The sequence below is a fragment of the Prenolepis imparis genome, unplaced genomic scaffold, assembly GCF_030444845.1.
Source record: "Prenolepis imparis isolate NDT839.2.m4 unplaced genomic scaffold, iyPreImpa1.0 SCAF_3, whole genome shotgun sequence".
Classification (NCBI taxonomy): domain Eukaryota; kingdom Metazoa; phylum Arthropoda; class Insecta; order Hymenoptera; family Formicidae; genus Prenolepis; species Prenolepis imparis.
The window spans coordinates 19,951,922-19,976,017 of NW_028141161.1; the positions used below are offsets into that span (position 1 = coordinate 19,951,922).

The following is a 24,096-nucleotide window of genomic DNA, read 5'->3' on the forward strand; positions in this document are numbered from 1 at the left end:
AGTCTGGATTTAGCTTAATTCGGCAAAAAGAAAAGATTGATCTGTTTTTATTTCAATATTATTAGACATAAAAAGCAATTTTTTAAATACATTTTTAATATATACTGTATTAAAATAGTCGATCAAGTAGAAAAAATTATTCACAATGCAATTGCTTTTCATATAGAATTTCCATTTTAAGCAAATTATAGCTTCTTTAAATTTGATTGTTAAATTATAAGTACACAGGAAAAATATTTATTATAGCACTTTTGCAATTCCAAAATAATAACTGAATGTGATTAGTTGATTTGTTAATAAATCTATAAATCGTAAATAAGTGTGTACACAGTGTGCTAATGTTGAATGAAAATAAAATGTATATAATATGAGAAATACATCAATATACATCAATATATGATATATACCAATTTTAAGATTGCGCAACAGCTAACATTTCTTCTTGATGAATTAAATGCGTAGTATGATTCACAAGGCCCATCAGTTTCGATAACGATGCGGCCCATGTATCTAAGAGAGCGGCTGGTTCTTGCGTGCCAGTAAAACGAACTACACCAGCTGGACGATCTGTACGTGCGCTGATTACTCCAGTTTCTACTAAATTGCAAAGACACGCTTCTGTTTCTTCTCTTGGAAGATCAAGTAACTCAGCCATGCGAGTTAATGTAATCTTGGTATAATACTTGGCCATAATTCTAATATTCTAAAAAAGAAAGAAAAAATTGAGTTGTCAGGAGCAAAATATGTAAATTTTTCTCTGAAATAGATTGAACAAAATAGATTTTTCAATAGTATGGATCAGAAAAACCTTAAGCATATTTCTAGAGCCATATAAAGACTTACATGTTCTACAACCCGATTTCGCAAGTCTGCCCATCGTTTGCGTCCTTCCTCGGTTGAAGAAGAAAAGACTTCGGTTGATCTGAGATCCTTTTCATAAATCTCGCATAACCCCGACCATTTTATCAATTCAGGATTTACAAATAAACGCAATAATTCTCTGTAGATAGTTAATTGTTTTTAGAATCAGAAATAGATATTTTAAATATTCTAATAAGTGATTATAATCTATTACTTGTATGTGGGTATTTCGTCGAGAAGTTTGTCGGCGAGCAATCTGTGCGTCATATCAGCCTGCTCAGGCTCGTGCGGAGCAAGTACAAGATAAAGAACCGCTCGAGAAAGTGCGGTATGTCTTTTTTCTGAATCGTCTCGAATTGCTGGTGTTTCTAATACCGCTCGATTGTGTCGACATAATTCCAAATGCCAACCTTCATGACGAGCCAGTTCCATCATCAAACTAAACACAAAATGTGATTTCTCAAAAAATTGTATAATAAATTTGGGTATTAAATACACACATGATGTACATACTCGTAATATTTTAATTTCAAAGCCTGGGTTTCCTCATCATTCTCGTCAGTGAAGAATTTAACATTAATTTTCTTTGCCATGATTTGTGTTCTCATAAAATCTTGTTTTGCCAGACAGAGTCTCATTTGTTCCAAAATAAGGGAAGCTTTCTCCCGACGTGACATACTGCCATATGTTTCCACCTATATGTAATATGATATTTAATGTTACATTCTTTAATTTACACAATTTAATTAACTTTTATTAAGTAATACCTTTATTAAAAAGGATTTGTTAGTACAACATATTTCATATTATATAAACAGAAATATTTGTTAAAAATAATTTTATTTGCTGGAAAAATTTTGTTAAATTTATAAAAAAATTATCTTGCTATAACAATTCTATAAACAAAATTTAATAATATATTCAATAAAGTAGACTTTTCTGCAATATTAAATAATTGATTATGATAGCAAAGTTAGATTGCTTTTGTAATAAATATAATAATTGTACTAACAAAATTCTATTTTTCCAGATTATAAACAATATATACCTGTAATTCAAGCATTACAGTTGTAGCATCTGCAATGTCTCCTTCTTCTTCTTTTATTTTGGCTAAACGGTGAGTGAGCCTTGCTCTTTCCACTTCTACATATATCTATTTAATATAAATTGTATAAATATTATATAATTAGTATACATTAATTAGTAAGATTAAATTATTTTTGTCAAGAGTTGCTCGAATACTAGTTGTTTTGACAATTAAAATAAAGTGTAAGGAGATATTGAATTTGTTTCAGAATTGAAATCACAAAAATAGCTCCAATATGTCTCAGTGTTAAAGCTTGCTGCGAAAAACCATTTTTTACCATGAAAAACTAGTTTTTGTATTAGTTTAGCTTGAAAAGTTGAAAATATATTTACCTTTCCTTCTGTGACTGAACGAAGAGTTTCAATCAGTTTCACCATAGTTTCTTTATTAGGCATTTTGTCTACATAAGTACAACACTCTTGTACCATCTTTGTAACAGCATGTTTAAGTTGAGAACGTCTCTTTGACAATAAGATTATATGTTCATTGAGTGCCGAGTAATTCTTTGCCTCTAAGCAAATTTCAACTATGCCTACAAGAAGTCTCGATGTTGACCCCATATCAGCACCCTATATAAAACAGTTTAGACAAAGTTTCTGTAACAATTATATACAAACATTTACTTACTTTACAATATCAATATACTTAACAGTTCTGGTAAGTTTCTCTAAAGCTAACAATTGATCTAAAGCGTCGTGCAGCTTTCCTTCAGAAGCAAGTTTCTTGCATTCTGGAATTTTTGTATCGCAAGTATCGCTGTAATCCACCTCCATCTTCATAAGTCTGCCAGAGTTGTCTGTTGCAGCCTCCGTCATGCTGTTTGATAATAATTAAATTTTCATACATATAAGGAATAATAAAAAGTATAAGAAATATAAGAAATAATAACAGAAGATATCAAAGACCTACGAAAAGCATATATATCAAATATTCGTTTTAAGGAGGTTAGAATATCAATCTTAATCATTGTATCAGAAAAAAAGATCTGTAGATACACAGATTCAATTGTGAAGCGATAACAGAGAAATTAATACATACCTCGTTGTAAATAATTAACGATAATGAATGATTATACGATAAGAAGTTAAACGCCAGCTAATTTTTGAGCTTGTCTGCTTTCAAACAGCTTACAATTAATTCTAATATTTCTAACACAAGACTTTTGTAACTATATATTTTTTTCTCTCCCTACACAAGTTATTATCGCGTATAAATGCGGTTCAATAATGAAAAACACACAATCTCATTCTAAATATCAATTGTCACAGTTTACGCGACAGCGAAGGAGCTCGACACGATGTGACATACGCGAGGTCGTTTTCATAAAATCCTTGTCATCTCCGCTAGAGTCCCTAGAAGTAACTAGAAGATAGCGCGCAAGTGTATTCGGCAACGTTGCGATTGGTTTACGTCGATGAGCGCCGCTACGCGATTGAACCAATCAGCGACGTCGTTAAATTCCTCGCCAATCCGGTGAAAGCGTCCCTTCAAACGAAATTTCAGAATTAAATGACCGTTTGTCGTGGACGAGTGTGCGAAACGGACGAGAAGGTGCGAAAGTAGTAAATATTTTGTGCAATTTTGTGTATATCACAGGTGCACGGCTACGTAAAAGACGCATCCATTTGTTTGCGAGACCAGAGCTGTCTTTCGACCGATTTAATGAGGTAGGTTTGCGAATGAAAGGGATTTGTAAACTATTGCTGAAAACTCGATTAAACGTAAACGAAATTAAATATAAAATCGAACTTAAATGACACGCAAGCCTCTGTAAGAATGTGTACGATTATATATTTTGTGCACGTGTATATATGTTAGATTAAAGATGTGATTAATTTAATATGTTTTTATAACAATCGTGGTAAGCATGCTGTGTGTGTTTGATCAATAATTTATTTATTAAAATTTGTATATTTTATATATATTTTGAAGCATAGAAATTCTGTGTGTGTTTGAAGAAAATGTTTAATAAATAAAATCAGTAATATTTTTATAGTATCAATTATACGTATGAGTAAAAATTTGTAATTTAGTATTCTGATTATTTTACAAAATCTTAGTGCTTTATAATTTGTATATATTGTATATATTTTAGAACTACTGAAAAAATTTAGAAAATTAATTTTTTGTCAAGATTGTTTTATTTTGCAAAGCAAAATATATATTGAATAATTTTGTATAATTGCATATATTTCTTTAAATTAATGCAGATGGAGAATACATTGGATTCAATTCGTCCGTCAGAAAATCCGGAAGAAATGTCATACCTATTTGGCAGAGATCCAAGTATTTTAGCGTACAGTCAGAGGCCATTTCCATCAAAGGATACAAGAAAGAATTTACTTTCATTGTACGAAGTGGAAGAAAGCAATTCCACCAATGAAAATACATCTGAACGTTCTGCCTCACAAACCTTACAAACCATTAAGGTATACCTTCGACTTAAACCAGTTCCAAAGAAATTAAAATTAAACGAGGAACAACAAGAAGCATATAAGATCATAGATTCTACTACATTGGTTACAAAATTACCAATATTGGATAATAATACAAGTTGTATTAAGCAATCGAAAAGTAATGAGACTGTATGCAGAAAATTTACTTTTTCACAAACATTTGGGCCAGAAACTACCCAATTGGAATTATTCAAGCGAACGGTACAGCAGCAGATGATTGATTTCTTAGCTGGACATAACTGCACTATAATGACATATGGTAAGAAATATTGTGTATATGTTATCATATCTATATGACAGTTTAATTTATATTAATAATTTGATTTGATAGGTACTACAAATTCAGGAAAATCATATACATTACAAGGAACCACCACTTCACCTGGACTAATACCGCGTGCACTGGAATTTGTATTTAATAATATTACTGCAAAACCAAATCCATCTTATAAACCTTTGCATTATTGTGATGTAGTGAATCTTGATGCACTTGAACGTGCACAGGAACTTGAAGGAAAAACTAAATTGCTAACATTTAGTTCTGTGGATAAGCATCAGTATATGAATTCCTACAAACAAATGCAAAAATTATTGCAAGAAGAATCAGTTCGCCCCAGTCAATGCCATGATGCTCATTATTCGGTTTGGGTTTCATTTGCAGAAATTTATAATGAGATTGTATACGATTTATTGTCAAGTGAATGCCAGAAAAAGAGGATGCCTTTAAAATTGGGAACAGATTCTAATGGCAGAGCATTTATCAAAGGATTAAAAACTGTTTATGTGAATTCAGCAGCGGAAGCTTATCAGATTTTGATGGCAGGGCAATATAATTTGAAAATAGCTGCAACTGCATTAAATGCAAAAAGTTCAAGATCTCATTGTATATTTACAATTATATTGTTAAAATATTATGCAGAAAGTTTACCTGACACAGTTGAAGTGAGCACGTATGTAAATTTTGTTTCTTATTCTATACTATTTTATAATGATTTATATATAAAATATTTTAAAAATATACTTTAGATCTTTGTGTGACAAAGTTTAAAAAAAAATATTTTAAAACATTTTTAGTTATGATAATTTTCTTTTAGTTGAAAAAAAAGATTAATTTTGTTTGCAATTGTTTATGTATACATACATATATGTATACAGTATTAATGCTATTAATGTTATAGTATTAATAAATATGAAATTAATGTTTTTAATTAAAACATTAAGAAATTTAATTAAAACATTAAAGAAGAAGAAGATTAATGTTTTTTTTTTATATTAAAATATTAAATATTTATAGAGTAATATTAAATATTATAGGTTTTCTTTTTGTGATTTGGCGGGCTCGGAACGTTTGAAGAAAACATTGAACATCGGAGACAGATTGAAAGAAGCGCAAAATATTAATACTAGTTTACTAGTATTAGGCAGATGTTTAAAATCTATTCACGAAGGACAATTAACAAGAATGAAGACAGATGCTATCGGACCGTTTAGAGAATCTAAATTAACCAGATTATTTCAACGTGCATTATCAGGAAAGGAGCATCTAGCTTTGATTGTTAATGTCAATCCTCTACCAAATCTCTATGTAGAAACTCAAAATGTCCTAAATTTTGCTGCTATTGCGAAAAAAATTGTTATAGAAAAAAAGAAAATACAGAAAAAATTAAAATCTAGATTTTCAAAAATAATTACACAGAATATACAAAAAGTAATTGATTGGGATTCAACAGAATTGGAAAGTGTAGACTGGCAACAGACAGACAGCGCGGAAGAGGTAGCTTCGGAATATGTTACTTCAGAAGAATATCTAGATCTCGCGAATGAAAATGAAAAACTGAAAAAGGAAATTGCTACTTTAAAAAATTCAGCTTTAATTCGAGATTTTCACAGTCGACAAGAAATGGCTGACAAGTATATTGCGATGATAAACGAACTCGAAGTTGATTGGAAACAACGTATAAATGATGTGGAAACTCAACATGAAGATGCTCTTGAATGGGCTGTGAAACAAGTTGAAGAATTTTACAAGGGAAAGTTAAATCAATTACGTAGAAATAAAAGCAGTCGCAGCGATTATAGTGATAATGATGATAATGAAGATATTGATCTTGATTTAACTTTGGAAGAATTAGGTAAAGGAAACATACAATTGAGAGAAAAGAATGAAACTTTGAAGAAGATGGTAACTGAACTAAAAGTAACAAATGAAACTTTAATCGTGGAAAAGAATAAAGTTTCTTTTGAATTGGGACTGTCAAAAGAAGATTTAAAAGTAGCGAAAAGTCTTTTAGAAGCTGCTCAGAAAGATATTTGTTTTAATCAAGAAGGTGAGGCTTATATAGAGAAAATGGCATCACAATTGCTTGCTAAAGAAGACCAGGTAAAAAAACTCAAAGAATTTCTCAATGAAGCAAAGGAAGAATATATTACTATTACACGTGACTTAAAGAAAAAAGAAATTTGTATCGATGAGCAAGCAAAGGCTATAGTTGAAAATGAAGAAAGAATTGAAGATTTAGAATTACATCTTGAACAAGTTAATATTTGTATGACAGAAAAAACCAGAGTAGTTGAGCTTCTAGAAGAAAGATTAGAAAGTCAAAGTGAAAAATTATTCGATGCTACGGACCAAATATTACAACTGCAAGAAGAAATTAATCAATTGAAGAAGGAAAAATCTAAGTTACTTGAATCTTATTTAGAGCAACCGACATCAAAGATATCTGTTCAAGATGAATATCAAGAGATTATTGTGAAAGAAGAATTGATTATCGACGATATATCAGATTTGGATAATATTATAAAAAATATGCAGAAAGAAACAAATGCAAAAGCATCTGATAATAAAACTGAAGAAATTGATTCAAATGATTCAAATTCAATAGAAGAGACATCTTCAGAAAGAAATTCTAAAGTTCCACAAACTTTGCTGTCCAATATTGCATGTAATAAGCCTGTACAAACATTTGTGGAAACAGGTTGTCAGACAGATATAACAAATGATAAGAGTTACGATATTGAAGATAAGATGGAAAAGGACACTCAGACTACTGCGACAATAACAACAGAGGAAGATACTCAAACTGATTGCAACAAAGTATCTTTAAGAGAAGAAGCTGTGCAGACTGTTGAAGTTGATGATGACACAAAGTTGCAATTGATAGAATTGAGTAAACAATACAACGACATCCAAAAACAACACGAACAGGAATGTTTAAAAGTAAAAAAACTAACCGATGATCTAGACGATATAAAGAAGACGATGCAGTCTTTAAAAGAAAAAGATTGCTCGAACAAAACTATTATAGATGAATATAAACATTCTATGGAAGTATTTGAAAAACAATTGTCACTTGCTGCAGAAGAAAAACGAAAGGTGGAAGAAACTCTGTTAAGCTCTAACAAGGTTTCAGAACAAAAGATTACAGATTACAAACATGAAATTGATAAATTAGAGAAGGATCTTTCAGCTTCACAGAACAATGCTAAAGAATATTTGGAAAAACTAGAAACAATTCGGAAAGAATTTGATAACTATATATTTAAATGTAAACAGGAAAAAGAGACAAGCGTTTGTAAGCAAAATGAATTTGTTTCAGTAAAGGAAAACGATGATGTAGATAAAATAAATTCAAAAGAATTAGATAAACATGCAGAGAATGTATTGCAATTGGAAAAAAGTGTAGAAACTATAGTCAAGTTGAAGGATGACATTGTTCAATTAAACAAGAACTTGGAAATATGTCAAATGGAGAAAGACAATACGCAAAAGGCACTGGACGAGAATAATAAGAGACTGTTGGAATTTGAAAATCGATTAAAGGAAATAACTTTCAAGGAAGAAGAAAAAGATAGCGAGATCATAACTTTACAAAAGGAATTGAAGCAAATGATACAGAGAAACGAAAATACCGAGATGATGGAAGTGGAGTTGAAAGGCACTATAAACGAATTAACCCAAGTGAAAGAAACGCTTTTACAAAAGGATCAATACATCAAGGAATTAAATATCCGTTTAGAGAACGCTGAGAGAAATACAAAGCTATTTAATTTACTCGAGGAGAATGCGAAGGACCGGAATATGGAAAATCAACGATTACGAAATATAAACGACGAACTGAGAAATAATCTAGCGCATAGGGAACGCGAGATGGACGCTTTCATGAAGAACAGAGACGAGACGGTGATCAAGTACGAAATCCTGGTGAAGGAGAAGCAGGAGGAATTGGAGAGGCAGAAAAGGGAAGTGAAGAGGTATCAGGAATTATTCCACAGACAATTGACACCTACGTCGAATAATGATTGTAAGAAGTTGCAGAACCGTATAGAGGATCTTCAGGAGAAATTGAAGAAGTATGAATCTATTAATGCGAAAGCAAAGGGCGATTACGATACTACGTCGGAAGATGAAGGAGTCTCCGCTCAACGTCAACCCAAACGACGCGGGAGGAAACCTGTCAAACAGGAGGATATCCCGATCATAGAGTTATCTGGCTCCGAGTCGAAACGTAGCACGAGACACAACGCTTTGCCGCCCCCGGAAGTGTCAGTCGAGAAGACGCGTACTCGTAGGAAGAAGTTATTCCTCGAGAACGAATCGTTCACAGACATCGAACCTTCCCCGGCCCCGCCTATGCCGACTCGAAGTCTGAGAAATCGAAAGAAATGAATGAAACATCAAGAATGGATTGTCTTGTAAATACCATGTAAATGCCTGAGATGATCTGAAGAAGAGTGGGAAAACAAAAAATGATGGAATATCGCGAACGTAAAGTATAGATTGCGAAGCGTTCTCTTTTTCTGTGATATTCAATAATTAATCAAATCGTACATATACTTTGTGTAAAAGAGAGAGTTTCATACGTATAGAGATTATCCCGTTTTTTATCATAAGAATTACTTTTTTTTTTTTTTTTTTTTTTAATCTTATCCATCACATTGTATTTATTTTATATAAACGTGTACAATGTAGTATTAAAATATTTTATATGTACTAACAATAAGATAGTTTCATAGATTCTCGTTTAAAAGATGTCAGGCTATGTGTTTTATAATTTAATATTTGTCATTACAAGAAAATCTCTTTCATTATTATATATACATTTATATTTCGCCTCTTTCGTACAAATTTTAAAATTGATTAAAAATCAAGAATATTACTTATGTACTTACAATTTAACTACAAACGTTGCTCTTTTGTGTTTTCTAGAATATAAATAATCGAATAATAAATTTCTACGCGCTCTCTGTTGCGAATAATAAATATTTTAGTTTGTATAAAACTTAATTGGATTTATCATAAGCAAGATAGTATACAAAATTAACGAATTGTGCCTAAAATAAAATTTTTATCGATTTAAAAGAGAACGTACTGGTATTCTAATTTTAATACGAATATATATGTATCTTTCTTGATAAATGATCGAATAAATTTTGTAAAAAATAAGATTCTGCACTCAACAGTTTATATTGCGAATCGCCGTACGAGAAGGACAAAGTTTTCTTTCTTTTTTTTTTTAAATGCGCGCAAAAATAGCATATATATATATATTTAGGGTACGTTCCGTTTCACGCTATGCGCGCATTTACCTATAGTACACGTTACGTTTACTATAGAAAATGCGCGCATATGTGTGAAACGGAACGCACCTATAGAGACGCGCCCTCGTGATTCGAACGCGAAACTAGCGGGTCGATTTTCCGTCCATCGACCAACATCAACAGATATCGTGGATATCACGATCAGCGGTGCTGTCAACGATCTCAGCTGACGAGAACAAAAGGATAACGTGGAAAAATGGTAATTAACGCCTTTTAAACGTCGTCATCGTCAACGTGTGTATGCGTAACTTGTGTGATAATATCGTACCTGTGTGTGGATTTTTCAGTCGTTCGGCGAAAAAATAGCATCGATTATGCAGAGGCCTGGACAGGACCCTGTTGCCAAGGATGATGTGCCTTGGTGGATGAAATATGCTGGTCGTGGACTCGGCACCGTAGGCAGTATAAGTGAGTTCACTACTATCATCACATCTTTTATAATGCGATATTTACTATTTTACATTATTTATCTTTCTCTTCTCCCCCCCCTCTTTTTTTTATACGTTCAACAATTTTGTATACGTGTATATGTGCATGCATGCGAGATATTGTTTGAATATTCAATATGGGAAATCATTCTCATCCTCAGCCTTTTGAAAGTATAATTTTTTTTTTTTTTCATATACAGGGTGTCCGGTGGTTCGCGTTTCACCTATCGTGGGCAGATTCCTGGGATCATTTGGAGACGATTTTTCCTCAGCGAAAATGTCGAGGCACCAATAATTTTCGAGTTATAAGCGATTGAAAATAAAGGGTTTTTCACAAACTAAGCCTTGTGGAAATAAAATATTAACAAAATCACATTCTTCAGTTAATTTCAGATAGAGTTTATTTTAATAGAATTTTAATTTAAGGCTTAGTTACAAAGATACATGATGACAAAAATTGGGAACATGCAAAAAATGATGACCTCCCTCGACATTTTCGCTGAGGAAAAATTGTCTCCAAATGATCCCAGGAATCTGCCCACGACAGGTGAAACGCGAACCACCGGACACCCTGTATATATGTGATATTATATCTTAATATCAGCTTATACGACATTACAGTTGTAGAAATTGACTTTTCAGGCTGTCTCAATTGCTAAAGCGTAATTTGTAGAAAAATTTTCTTATTTATTTACAGTTGCAATTTTTCTCGGAGCTTGGAATTGCGCGTCGATACTTTTCGGTCAGATTGACTGCTTAATTAGTGGTATGTGGCAAATGATAGCCGGTTTCCTAGTTGTAATGATTGAAGCGCCTTGCTGCTGCTTGTTCATCGACTTTGTACAAAATTTAAGCGATTGGGTGGAGAAGAAACCGTATTGGAATAGAGCAGCCGCTTATTGTTTGTAAGTACGAGTCTTTCCTCCCTTTATATTTTCTTCTATAATTTATAAAAGACTATGAGATTTTTTATATAATATTACATATGAATTAAACTACATTCTTGTCTCATGTTCATTGATTTAGAATAGCGTTGCCAGCAGTCTTCCTATGTCCAGGAATGACTAGTATATTTGGCAGTGGTTTGATATTTACGACGGGTATAATATATGGATTGATGTCTTTGGGCAAAAAGTAAGTGATACAATTTTTCCTAATGAGATATGATTTGTAGAATAACTGAACAATAACTTTAGATTGATAAAAAAAGGATATCTAAGTCAATCATTATTAATTGTGCTATCAGGAGTGACATTTACTAATACAAATTGTATGAATCACATCCATATGAATAATCTTTTATTAATGAAATGAAGTTTAATTTGATGAAGGAGACTTGTAAAATATATCAAAAACTATACTGCCAATATTATCATGATGAGACTTTGATATATCATAAACTTATATTGTCAAACAAAACTAATTTTATATATGTGAAAAATTGTTAATATGGTTAATATAAATTGCAAGAAAGATTTATATTGCTTTATTTCCTCTTGAGAGGAAAGGAAAGCTTATAATCTAAAATGACTGATAGCATTGCAATCCTTAAAAATATCAAATTTTTCAAGAAATTAATGTGAATCAATCATCTATTAATTTCATCTATTCCTCTTGTCTATCAACAAGATATTTATCACACAGTTTGGTATCAACATAACATTACATTTATGTAAAACTGTATAATGTGTGATGTGCTTTTTTTATGTCTTTTAATGCACAGGTTTTTAATTTTTTTATTTTTGTGCTTGTGGAAAGGTGGAAGAACAATTGTTGTGTTTGTCTTAATGCTTTGCTTTGGTTTGTGTGGGATAAATATTTTACAAGATTATTATCCAAAGAATTTCTTTTCACGAAATAAACATTTGAAGAAAAGCTATGTGTCGAAACAACTTTGATAAGACAAGATGGACTCGGTTCTAATTTTAACCGAGTTATTAACAAAGTTACCTTTAATATGCATTGATAATAAAATACTAATTTATAACCTGATAACAGAGGGGCCAGGCCCGACCCAACAGGAATGACGTCGGGCGTGGGTTCCCCACAGGGTACAGTGCCTCCTACTACAGATCACCATACTACTCTCATGGAGGATCCTGATGTCTGGAGGCCTACATAAATCATCAAATATTCATTGCACCACTTCACTAACCAGGCAATAATATGTATATGTAATATTTAATGTTACTACTGCATCTAAATGCTTTATAACATTTCATAACAAAATTTCCATTTGTCATATTTTGTTATATCGCTACTTTCTATGTAATTAAAAACATCTTTAAATAACGAGATTTGAAGAGATAATTTAATAATCTATACAAAATAACGTCTTCTAGATAACTAAATGGAGAGATAAAATTAATTAATGTTAAAAAAAGAGAAAATAATTAAATTTTTTAAATTCTTTTAAAATTTAAAAAATTTTACATTTTTTTACTAAAGAAATAAAACTATATTTGTAATATCTGCAAATCTCATTGTTTAAAGATATCTTTTAATATTAAATTAAAATAGTGATGTTTGACACTGTTCAATCAGCATGTTGCATTATTTGTTTCAGCTTTTTATGAGCATTTCATTATATAAAGTATTATATACATTATAATATTTCTGCTTCAATTATGTTGTACAGTTAATTTTTAATTACACACAACACACATACATACATATCGTATATGGTATTAATATGGTATGATTTCGTATATCTTTTACTATGTTGAGATTTAATTTGAGATAAAACATAATATAAAATTATTGCAAATTATTATTACATTAAATTCATATACTTTTGTCTACTTTTATTTGTCTTGATTTAATAGTTATGAGTATTAAATTTTATTAACAAATATATCTTTATAATTGCATGTAGATATGCAGAAAGGAATCAATTTTCAAATATAATTCAAACATTTTTAAAAAACATTAGAAATAGAGAATTTATAAGAATATTCAATTAAAAATAAAATTTTTCTGACATGTATAATAATTAATTTTTTTTATTATTTATGACATACTATATATATTTTTAAAAATATATATATTAAAAAATATATTTGACAAATTTACAATTGATTCCTTTTTATGTAGGTAATTATATCCAATTAATTAAAAATAATGCTGCTATACTGTGCTCTCTGCAGTAAGTGCGCACTAACATTATCATTACTATCATTATTTAATATCTAACTATGTTTATTAACATTTTGCTATAATATTAATGCATTGTTGAGTAATGTTTTTTCAATATTGATGTGTTTTGTTCAGATGTTGGAATTTCTTTTGATTAATGTTTGTAAAGAATGCATTTGCCGATTCATGTATTTAAGATGTTTTTCCATTAATACAATTAATAGAATAGCTGGCCAAATTTTTACAAAAATCAGTCATATATTATAGTTACAGGTATATGTGCCCCACTTTTTAAAATATTTTTTGTAAATAGAATAAATTCAGAAACTTTGTCTAAAAATTTTTATTAAAAAAGTATATTCTAAGAAAATAAATAATGCAATGGAATCATTTTGTTAATATTATGATAACAAAGCAAAATGCCAATGTAATTCTAGGATTTTATATAATAGAAAGATAAATGTTCTATATCTCTATTTATATGACAATTTGTTCTAGTCATAAAATGACAGTTGTTCTGTGTAAAATAGTACTTTTATATATGTGCCTGTAAAATAATAAATAGAATTAATTTGCGTATTATATTGATAGAAAGAAATAAGAATTCTTGAAAAAAAAAATTAAAAAAAGATATCTATACTTTAGGGCACCTTTTGGCGAAATGAGAACAACAGCAATGGATATTCAAGCTCCATCATCAAGTATGCGGTCCACACTAGTTGAAAATATTCAGCCGATCGGTTTTAGCAATACCCCAAGTAGTATCGTTTGATCATTAGGAATTAATTGGGTAAGCAATCCAACGTTTTATGCGAATGATTGTGAGTGATAATTAATCATCCAAGTATCAGTAGCTGAGCCCACGAACACGCTTTCATTTCATTTTAGCTATGACATATGATACATATTGTAATTCCAGTATTTCAATAGCGATTTCATACTACAATATTCATTGAATCTTTAAGATAATGTCGAATATAAATTGTATCATGGATGTACAGATTCAAATGTGTTATGATCTGAAAAGATCCTGAGAGAAGTTTTCTGAAACTTTTCCCCTCCCCTCTTAATACCTAATAGGCTTTTTTCCAATTTAATTTTGCTTTAAGAGTTGGTTGATTGACGAGAACTATATGCGTTTATGATATCTTATGTTAGTATCAAATGTGCGTAAAATGGAATGGGATATATTACGAGAAGATAGTATGGAAGAATTTGTTGGTTCATTTAGAATAATGCCAAAGTCAAAGACTGTCATAGAGAATGATGTTGTTCATGGACCTAGTTATCCATAGGCCCATTTATCCACTGTATGTCATAAGACGTTAACAAGCAAAACAATAGAAAATTGTAAATGAACGTGTAACTTGTTTTTAATATAAATGTATAAAGTGCTTTGCTTTGGAGAGAGATGATTATTTTGTTACAGATTAGTTAAATAAGCATACACTTACAGCAAAAACAGAAGTCAATGACAGAAAATCGAATATTTTCGCTTTCAAATTGTAGCAGATTGTTTTTATAATGTTATAAGAAGAGCAAAGTAGTCATTATATAAATTTTATGATCCTTTTATGTATCTTATATCTATATATATAGATAAGCTTCTCTCTGCCAAATAAATTATATATGCATAAAATTTAAATGTTTTAAAATAACATCTGTTTACATTTAAGCAGTTTTATAATTTTTATTGGATAATTTATAAAAATTTACATCTCACAGATTACTTTAGTTTTTATATGCCATTAGGTCAAAGTCTCTCCTAACTAAGGTACAATTTCGTGCATATAATTATTATCCAAAATTATATAACATTTTAAAGGTATGTCTTTAGAACCAGGAGCAACTTCCATCTGGTTCAAAGTGTAGATTTATGTCTTCATCTTGCATAATATATGTCTCGAGGATAAAATGAGGTGTAAGTTTTTGTAAATAGTTACATTTTATTGTATGTGTATAGTGCTGTAAACTTATAATTACACATGATCAGCTGACAAAACTGTGAATGTGCAGGATGAATTAATGCTTCAATGCTTGTTTTTGATAGTTGTAATCTAAGGATTGAATAAAAAATACGAATCGGTTTCGTCTTTCCTCGCCATGTGTGTATTCAAGTTATTTTACTTCTTGTTAAAATAGAACGATGTAACACTTTCTACATGTGTTTATACCATTAAAAGAAATACGCGTATGCACTGATAAGTCAACTATCTTATCGTGCGACATGGCAGAGAGATTAATAATCTTTGCTATTTGGCACATTTTTATATATCTGATAAATTCTGTATAATCATAAATATTGCATATAAATAGATTCTATCACACATACAATTTTAATAAGTTTTTCCTTAATATTGGCAACAGAGCTAAATATTAAGTTTCATAATTTCAAATATTTCATTTAAACAATTGAGAATGCGTATGTAGACCTTGTAAGTACAGTTATAAGATATTCAGATATTGCGAGTAAAGGCATTTGTGGCACTTAGCGCCTTTTATGTCAATCGATATTGTTCTATTTTGAATTACTGATATTAAATGTGCCAAAAATGCTTCTTAGGGCGATCTGAATCAAATTCTGATTAATTTATCTGATTAATATATATCTATAGTATTTTGTTAATATTGAAATTCTTGAAAATATTAATTTTTTTCCATGTTTGACATATGAAAGATTTGATTGTAAATTTTATTATATACACACAGTTCTACCAATTTTTAATTAATCATCGATTAAATTAATCAGAATTTTGTTAAAGTGATATCCTTAATCGTCTCATTATCATTTTTCATTATATTTCATTATAGTTATATTTGTTTGTAATACTTGTACTGATATCACATAAGAGTTTCTTTTGTCTTATATCTAAGAGCAAGATTTTGTTTTGTCACACATTCCTGTTTAATTTATTTAAGAAGAAGAAAGTAATATGTTTATATTATCATCTGGCTTTTACTTGATTTTCATGTCATAATTATTAAATATATCCATTGTTGACATGATTATATATAGAGATTATATAATTATAATTTAGTTTTATCTGTTTATTTTATACACAATCTTTTAATTATAATTTATTTCGTATTTAAAAGTGCGATTGTTCATAACAAAATAAATTCTTGTGATTAATACTGTCCCATACATACATATACACACAAATACACAGTACAAACACACACCACATATCTACAAAAAATACCGATGTACCGAAAGTATGTATGATGTGTCTGTTATACAAATATACAGGACATTCCATTTCTATAAGATAAACTTTTATTGACAAATATTTCTTAATTAAAAACAAAACTATCAAGATTAAAATGTCAATATATCAATAGTTTTTACTTTCTAAGCAGTTAAAAGTAAAGGAATATTTTCTTTGAATTAAACTTTACCGCGAATAAAAAAAATACTAAAATTTTACATTTTATTTCTCAAGTTAATTGTGTGTGGATAGTGAGAAAATTTGATCACACATTAATTTAATTTGCTTTTAAAAGTTTTTGATATCAAAAGTTTGAATCTTTGAAATGTTATTAATATAATAATAATAATAATATATATTATTTCATTGAGGAAAAATTAATCAGAAATTTATTTTATTATTAAAATAGCAAGAATAAAATATCCTGTATATGCCATGTATCGTATTGCTGAATATTTTTTATCTTATATTAAACTAGTGTATTAGAATATTGAACATTACTCTCACAATTAATGAATATTATCGAAAAAAAATTCAAGGATAGAAATAGAAATTCGCTATTTTTAAATTATCATTAAACTGCCCTGTTATTTTGGAATCTCCTCTCAATTCTTATTTTATTTTAATTACTGTCTAGAAATCCTCATCTTACACTTTCTCATTTCAAGATTCTCATCTATATATAAAAATTTTAAGATTTATGTAATATATGTGATAAAGTGGTGCATTTTGTACATCTGGACGAATTGTTATTTACAATCAATGAACAAGAGACGTCTCTCCATCTAATTCCATCCTTGTATGCAACTTTGATTATACCAACATTTTCATAAGCTTTAGGATCGCATATGCCTATTTTGAAAGGAAAAAAAATTAAGTTAGTTATTCAGTCAAAAGTAAAAAAAAGACATTTATAATTTACCTTGGCAAATAACTCGTTGATCAAATTCATCGATAAATATTTCTATATCCAGTAAATTTCTCACTTTGATATGTTTCCTCTCTTTCACAAGATTATGCATAAGTGGATCGATTTCTCTATTAGCTGCTGCACAACGTAATACCATATCGCTCCTTATGAAAACTTGTTTCTCTACAAAAGGCAATCCATCGTTTGTTATTCCCATACAAAGATACACCACTGTGGTGGCGTGTCCCTTTGATGTTACCAAGCAGGACCAACCACGTGGTATAGATACTTCTGTATATACTTCAAGAAAATCTTCAAACAATATCTCATTCTCGCCGACTTCATCGAATGCTTCTGTATCCTGCACATCTAAACAATTATAATTCAAAGTAACTAATTCTGGATTATTTATGTACAAATCATTAGGTTTCTCTTTCGAGTAAGAATGCGCGGAATCGACATCGTACTCCGAAGTTCCTACCGATGTCCCATCTTCTTCAGAAGAATCATATCTTTTGATGCTACATTCTATCGTTTCACTAAACATTTTCGCGGAAATTAATTTATTAGGTACTTGATTATTTTTTTTATCTACATTCATAGATTCAGTCTGTTCTGGGAAATCTGGACTGGAACTGTTATCGCGTCTGAGTGTTTCAACTTCTTCCGATTCTTTTATCTCAGAATTTTTTAATTTTGTATTATGCATAGAGACATCTATGTCTTCCTTATCCATGTCTTTTGATAATTGAATATACAAATCATCATTTTCTTCCGAGTTATACATATAATCTTGTGATTTAGAATAAGTGTGATAATGCACATTAGTATTTTTATTTTCTGCATCTTCATTGTCACTCAGACTTTTTTCTATTCTAGGAATCAAAAAGATCTCGTTTTCTTCCGACGCTTGTTTTTTTCTGGATGTCAAATTCTTGATATCTACTTTGTGTCGATTTAAGTTATCTTTATCTGTTAACTGCAAGTTACTAACCGAGTGAAAATTTCTACTTGGTACAGCTCCTGGACGCAATCGACATTTCTTGTACTTGATCTGTAATGACATATATACATGTATTAATATATTATGTTAATATTATATTATATTGTATTAATATATATATTTTTTAAATATAATATATAATAAATTTTAGTGATAATATATAAAAAACCTTCATAATATTAACAAAAACATACTTCATGCTATTATTCTTAATTAAGCATACTTGCTAATTTATTTTGTATTCATCAAGCACCTTTATTACTTGTGGTGGTACTCCACTGATCCAATGCGTAATAATATCATTCTTGTGAAAATGTCGGCTACATACATATGTGTCATCTGTGACAGTGTAATTTTTAATGGCAAGTGCATTTTGCCATTTTCTGCGTGTTTCTGCATCTTTAGGCGCTGAGAAGAAACTATAATTGTTCCTTTTATAATTGCTTTCTTTACACAATGCACATTTGCGAGTCATGATACTAAAAAAAAAAAGATTTATTCTAAATGACAAAGATCTAAAAAGAAGATAGATATATACATATATACACACACACACATATATATAATATATATATGCTTCCAATTGTTTCTCTATGTTTTAAAATATATATATTTACTGAATATTTACTAAACTGACAATGAGTATAATAATCAATTATATACAACATACCTCTTGCGAATGTTTATTTCAATACTTATTGTTACAAGTGGCAATTTTTTCAGTCTATAGATATAGAAATAATCCTACGCAGGACAAATAACTTTATAATTGTTGTGAATTTCTTCTTTTGAAATCCTAATGCAGTTGTCCACCTGCAATATCATTCAGAAGTTGCATGAGAAATTTTCATACAAGAGAAAACTTAAATATAATTTGATTGAAAAAAAAAATCTAATAATTTTTGGAAGATACACAATTCCATATTATTGATAGATTGATAAAAAGTACTAATAGTAATAATTTTTCGCAAATATACAAATTTGTCATCTAAGATGGTAAACATTCTCAACTGACTCCGTTATTGTACTTACTTATATGCAAACGAATCGTCTGTACAAATATATACATATTATTGGAGATGACACACAGACGGGTTAATCTAATCCAAATTGCCACGTGAAGCGATTCAAAACAATTAATTAACAAAATGCAGATTTCCTTCTTTTTATAGGTTAAACAGAGTTTGATCCTTGGGCTGGCATCACATTCGTAGACAGTTTCCCGGACATTACTAATTGGCTGTCGAATAGAGAATTTCCGGAATCCCTATCGGGATTCTAGAAATTCTCCATCCGATAACCAATCGGTACCTTCGATTTAAGTATACGTCACATCAGCCTCGTGGGATCTTCCGTTCTGTCAAATCCATCCTTTGTCTCTTTTTTCAACGACACGCTTTTTCATCCTTTCCCCTCGTTTCGATATGTGTATACAGTGCCCGGAAGCTCGAAACAAAGCCATTTCGTAAGACAGATTGCGTTAATCTTTTTATCATCAGCACTGTCAGCAACGATGGAGATATGCGTAATATGAGGACAGTCATTCAACGAGCAGCGGAAGATTCAAGTTTCGATTCTGTCATCTTGCACGAAGGAGTATTGAATGAACGATATTAAACTTTGGTACAAAAATATGCGCAATATTTCCCTTTATCTCGTCGATTATGTTGAAATTACGTCTGCAAGATACAAAAATAATCGTTGCGCCGTAAACATATGTCCACGACATAACCCTAACCATATGTAATGACTGATCAAATTAAATAATTACGCGAGTAATCCAACATTTCCAACTTTTCACGCAAAGTGAGAATTCGTCACACGATATCTTGCTGTCGACGCAAAGCGAGTTTTATATACCGGGTGTCCCATTTTAAAGGACCCACTCAAATATCTCGGAAACACTGCGTTAAATCGAAAAATGTTTTCCTACAAAAGTTGTAGGGTTTCGAGGGGGACATAACATAGTAATATTCATATGACCTTGGGCGGGCGCCTCCAAGTGAAGGTGAGAATGAATTTTTTAAATGGAAACTCATTTTATAACATCTTTTTCTACTAATTAATTTGAACAACTTTTATCTGAAGCATTTTTTTATTTTCCTAATATTTTTTCTTCTTTTCAAAATTCATTCTCACCTTCATTTGACCTTGGAGACGCCGCCCAAGGTCATGTGAATATTACTATGTTATGTCCCCCTCGAAACCCTACAACTTTTGTAGGAAACATTTTTCGATTTAACGCAGTGTTTCTTACAATGAGATATTTGAGTGGGTCCTTTAAAATGGGACACCTGGTATAGATTATATATAGATGTTTTATAAAAACATGAACATTGAATTGATTTACGTGATTTTTTCCATACAAAACAAGAAGCTATTCGTTCCTTTTATGGACTATCCAGCAACGATTTTAATTATTTTCTTATTTTGTTCAATAAACTATATAATGCTCTATCAAGTTTTATCCAAATTGAAATGAAAGCTATTTTACTTATAGCTATTTATAGCTATATTTAATAAATATATTAAATATATATATTAATATATACATATATATATATATATATTTAATAAATTACTTATAGCTATACTTCTAGCTTACTTATAGCTATATTTAATAAATTTAATGATATTTAACAAAGTAAATTTATTGCAAGAATTTTAAGTATGATATTGTGTCCCAATAGGAACAGATATATCCAGTAAAAGTTATTTTTATACCTATCAACAATGGCATGGACAAATTATCAACGTACATTAGCTATGCTTCAAATAATTACAGGCTCGTTTAATACTTTATCAGTTAAGTAAGTGAAATTAATAAAATTAATTATTAATACAAAAAAGTAATATTAATTTTGTACATGTTGAAGATAATGATATTAAATTTATTTAGATACGCAGATCGACAAGTGGTACTTGGAGAAGATGAGCAACTTAGACATTTTAATCACCCTTTTATGCAATCGTTATTCATGTTTATTGGAGAGGCTTGTTGTTTCTTAGCATTTAAAATCCTCTACTATTATTATAATCGACAAGCTGTAGGTATTTTTCATTTTTCATTTTTTGGAAAATCGAATTAAACTGTATTATTTATCATATTAATTTGTTTGCAGGATGGCTCTGTAGATAATAATGTACTCACTAAGGGCTCAAGGATTTTTAATCCTATCATTTTACTTGTACCTGCATTGTGCGATATGTGCGCAACATCTATAATGTACATTGGCCTGAACATGACTTATGCAAGTAGTTTTCAGATGTTGCGTGGATCAGTAATTGTTTTTACAGGAATACTTTCTATTGGATTTCTCAATAGAAAATTGGGAATGAGAGAATGGATAGGAATTGGTTTTGTCATAACAGGTTTAGCATTCGTCGGTGTTAGTGATATATTAACAATGGAGGATGCTGATATCAGTGCAAACTCCATAATCACTGGAGATTTGCTCATTATACTTGCTCAGGTAAATTTTTTTCTTATTATCGATATACTATTATATTGGGTTGATCAATTGAAAATTTATTCATTTTTTTTATATAACCAAGGTTTTTACACGCTCAATAATTGACTCATTTTACAAAAAGACTATCGACAATCTATTTAATAATATAATGTGAGTTATTTACATTAATACCACAATTTTCTCATCATCAATTTGAAAAGCTTTCTAGATCAGCAAGTATATAAAGTATTTTTCAAAATTCTTTGATTTTAAACTTTAAGTTATTTTGAATCATCCAAATATCAACAGTATCCTTTGTGTAAAGGACAAAAGCTAGTTACTTAGAAAAAAAATAAATAAATTTTCTAATCAATCCAGTATAAATCTTTAAATAGAGCTGGCAATTTTAGTTGACTTACTATCTAGAATATTAGATCATGCACTAATTACTTATTGACAAAGTAATTTTCAAATTTCAAATGTAATATAGGTAATAACAGCTGTACAAATGGTTGTTGAAGAAAAATATATGGGAGAACAAGATATTCCTGCATTACAGGCGATTGGATGGGAGGGTCAGTACATTTTACATTTTCTCGTATAGAATCTGTCAAGATTCGCAGATTCGATATTGATTTGAACATATATTATTATTTTTATTTATTATAATTATATTTATATTTTTGCAGGTATCTTTGGATGTATTGGTATTTCTATTGCTTTGATTCCCCTCAATTACATAACTGCGTCACCGCCTTTCGCTGATAATTCACGCGGCACGCTTGAAGCCACTACGGAAGCTCTTATCGAAATTGGAAGCAGTAGTAAATTGTTGATAGCTATTATCGGTCAGTTTATCATTTCTTTTATTTACTTCTTTGTGACTGACGACTTTTTTTATTATATGTTATTATTTGGCATTACAGGTATAGCATTTAGTATTGCTTTCTTCAATTTTGCTGGTATTAGTGTTACCAAAGAGATGAGCGCTACGACGAGGATGATTTTAGACAGTGTCCGCACAATTGTAATATGGGCCTTTTCTTTAGCGTTTCAGTGGCAAGTCTTCCATTACATGCAGGTATGATTAGAGATTCATATATAATATAATTGAGATAATAGTTATTATTAATAGTAAAAAAAATTATATATATAAATTTTTTTTACTATTAATAATATATATATATAGATAAAATGAAAAATATATCAACATGAAGATTATTTTATAGAGAATAAAAATATTTTATATATTTTTGTCATAGCTTATTGGTTTTCTGATTCTTTTAATCGGTATGGCATGTTACAACAATATCGTTATTCCGCAATTAGTCCAAAAATATATATATCGTCTGGGACGCCATACATTAACTGAAGATCGTATTATTAATACCGCTGCGGATGATGTGCAAGAAACAATATGAAAGTCTATGCAATTTGCATATTTTATTGCCGTGCGTGATTATCGCTAGTATTAATTTTTTTTTTTTTTATTAAGCAATGACCATTTCAACAAGATCTGTGGTATTACAATTCGGAGATCGAATAATCATAAGTCTTCTTTTTTATTATTACAATTATGCATAAAATAATCATATATATACCGTCTTTATTTCTTTTGTCTGTATAAATCAGGGAGTTTAAATAACAGAGACTACAAAGAGCTATATTTATCCATATATACGAATAATATATATGTCGTTGACTGGAAATACGTAAAAAATTCAATTGAATGAGTCAACTGTTTTTAAGTTTTATATCTATCTTTACATGTGATAAATTATACAATATCATATGTAAATAGGATCTTAAGTTCTTGAACATTAATTAATTCTGCAAATCATAAATCGTTAACATTATCACTAATCAATTTCTAGTAAATTTTTTCTTTTCATAAATTAAAATCTCAAAATTATTTTTTTGGCACTCTGCTATACCTTTTCTACTTGACATTTAT

The 24,096-nt window shown here is 29.8% G+C and overlaps 5 protein-coding genes across 10 annotated transcripts; 3 read left to right on the plus strand and 2 right to left on the minus strand.

Moving 5' to 3' along the window:
* Window positions 1-336: 336 nt before the first annotated feature.
* Rpn5 (regulatory particle non-ATPase 5) lies at window positions 337-3,225 on the minus strand. Its single transcript, XM_083034021.1, has 8 exons — window positions 2,987-3,225; window positions 2,599-2,764; window positions 2,281-2,517; window positions 1,910-2,014; window positions 1,375-1,556; window positions 1,076-1,300; window positions 844-1,000; window positions 337-703 (listed from the first exon to the last, which is right to left on the minus strand). The coding sequence occupies exons 2-8, from the start codon at window positions 2,761-2,763 to the stop codon at window positions 413-415; spliced, it is 1,362 nt and encodes a 453-aa protein (XP_082890147.1). The 5' UTR covers window position 2,764; window positions 2,987-3,225; the 3' UTR covers window positions 337-412.
* A 173-nt stretch (window positions 3,226-3,398) lies between these two features.
* On the plus strand, window positions 3,399-9,328 carry LOC145933941 (uncharacterized). Its single transcript, XM_083034009.1, has 4 exons — window positions 3,399-3,615; window positions 4,159-4,663; window positions 4,736-5,354; window positions 5,719-9,328. Exons 2-4 carry the CDS (start codon window positions 4,159-4,161, stop codon window positions 9,071-9,073), a joined length of 4,479 nt encoding a protein of 1,492 aa, XP_082890135.1. The 5' UTR covers window positions 3,399-3,615; the 3' UTR covers window positions 9,074-9,328.
* A 728-nt stretch (window positions 9,329-10,056) lies between these two features.
* Fwe (calcium channel flower) lies at window positions 10,057-15,672 on the plus strand. Of its 4 annotated transcripts, none has more exons than XM_083033083.1 (6): window positions 10,057-10,204; window positions 10,293-10,413; window positions 11,131-11,338; window positions 11,460-11,567; window positions 12,432-12,591; window positions 14,214-15,672. In XM_083033083.1, exons 1-5 carry the CDS (start codon window positions 10,202-10,204, stop codon window positions 12,553-12,555), a joined length of 564 nt encoding a protein of 187 aa, XP_082889209.1. In that variant the 5' UTR covers window positions 10,057-10,201; the 3' UTR covers window positions 12,556-12,591; window positions 14,214-15,672. The 4 variants fall into 4 exon arrangements, with proteins under 4 accessions (XP_082889209.1, XP_082889210.1, XP_082889207.1 ...); XM_083033084.1 differs by having other exon boundaries at window positions 12,432-12,601; window positions 14,214-14,347; XM_083033081.1 differs by lacking the exon at window positions 12,432-12,591 and having other exon boundaries at window positions 14,199-15,672.
* A 170-nt stretch (window positions 15,673-15,842) lies between these two features.
* LOC145933407 (uncharacterized) lies at window positions 15,843-19,891 on the minus strand. The gene is made up of 5 exons (XM_083033075.1): window positions 19,723-19,891; window positions 19,361-19,503; window positions 18,944-19,169; window positions 17,700-18,741; window positions 15,843-17,629 (listed from the first exon to the last, which is right to left on the minus strand). Exons 3-5 carry the CDS (start codon window positions 19,163-19,165, stop codon window positions 17,469-17,471), a joined length of 1,425 nt encoding a protein of 474 aa, XP_082889201.1. The 5' UTR covers window positions 19,166-19,169; window positions 19,361-19,503; window positions 19,723-19,891; the 3' UTR covers window positions 15,843-17,468.
* Window positions 19,892-20,177: 286 nt separating this feature from the next.
* Tango9 (transport and golgi organization 9) lies at window positions 20,178-23,747 on the plus strand. 3 transcript variants are annotated; one of them, XM_083033077.1, is made up of 8 exons: window positions 20,178-20,313; window positions 21,381-21,500; window positions 21,590-21,737; window positions 21,813-22,163; window positions 22,633-22,717; window positions 22,832-22,990; window positions 23,069-23,223; window positions 23,405-23,747. In XM_083033077.1, exons 2-8 carry the CDS (start codon window positions 21,424-21,426, stop codon window positions 23,561-23,563), a joined length of 1,134 nt encoding a protein of 377 aa, XP_082889203.1. In that variant the 5' UTR covers window positions 20,178-20,313; window positions 21,381-21,423; the 3' UTR covers window positions 23,564-23,747. The 3 variants fall into 3 exon arrangements, with proteins under 3 accessions (XP_082889203.1, XP_082889204.1, XP_082889206.1); XM_083033078.1 differs by lacking the exon at window positions 20,178-20,313 and adding an exon at window positions 20,576-20,698; XM_083033080.1 differs by lacking the exon at window positions 20,178-20,313 and adding an exon at window positions 20,966-20,987.
* The last annotated feature ends 349 nt before the right edge of the window (window positions 23,748-24,096 follow it).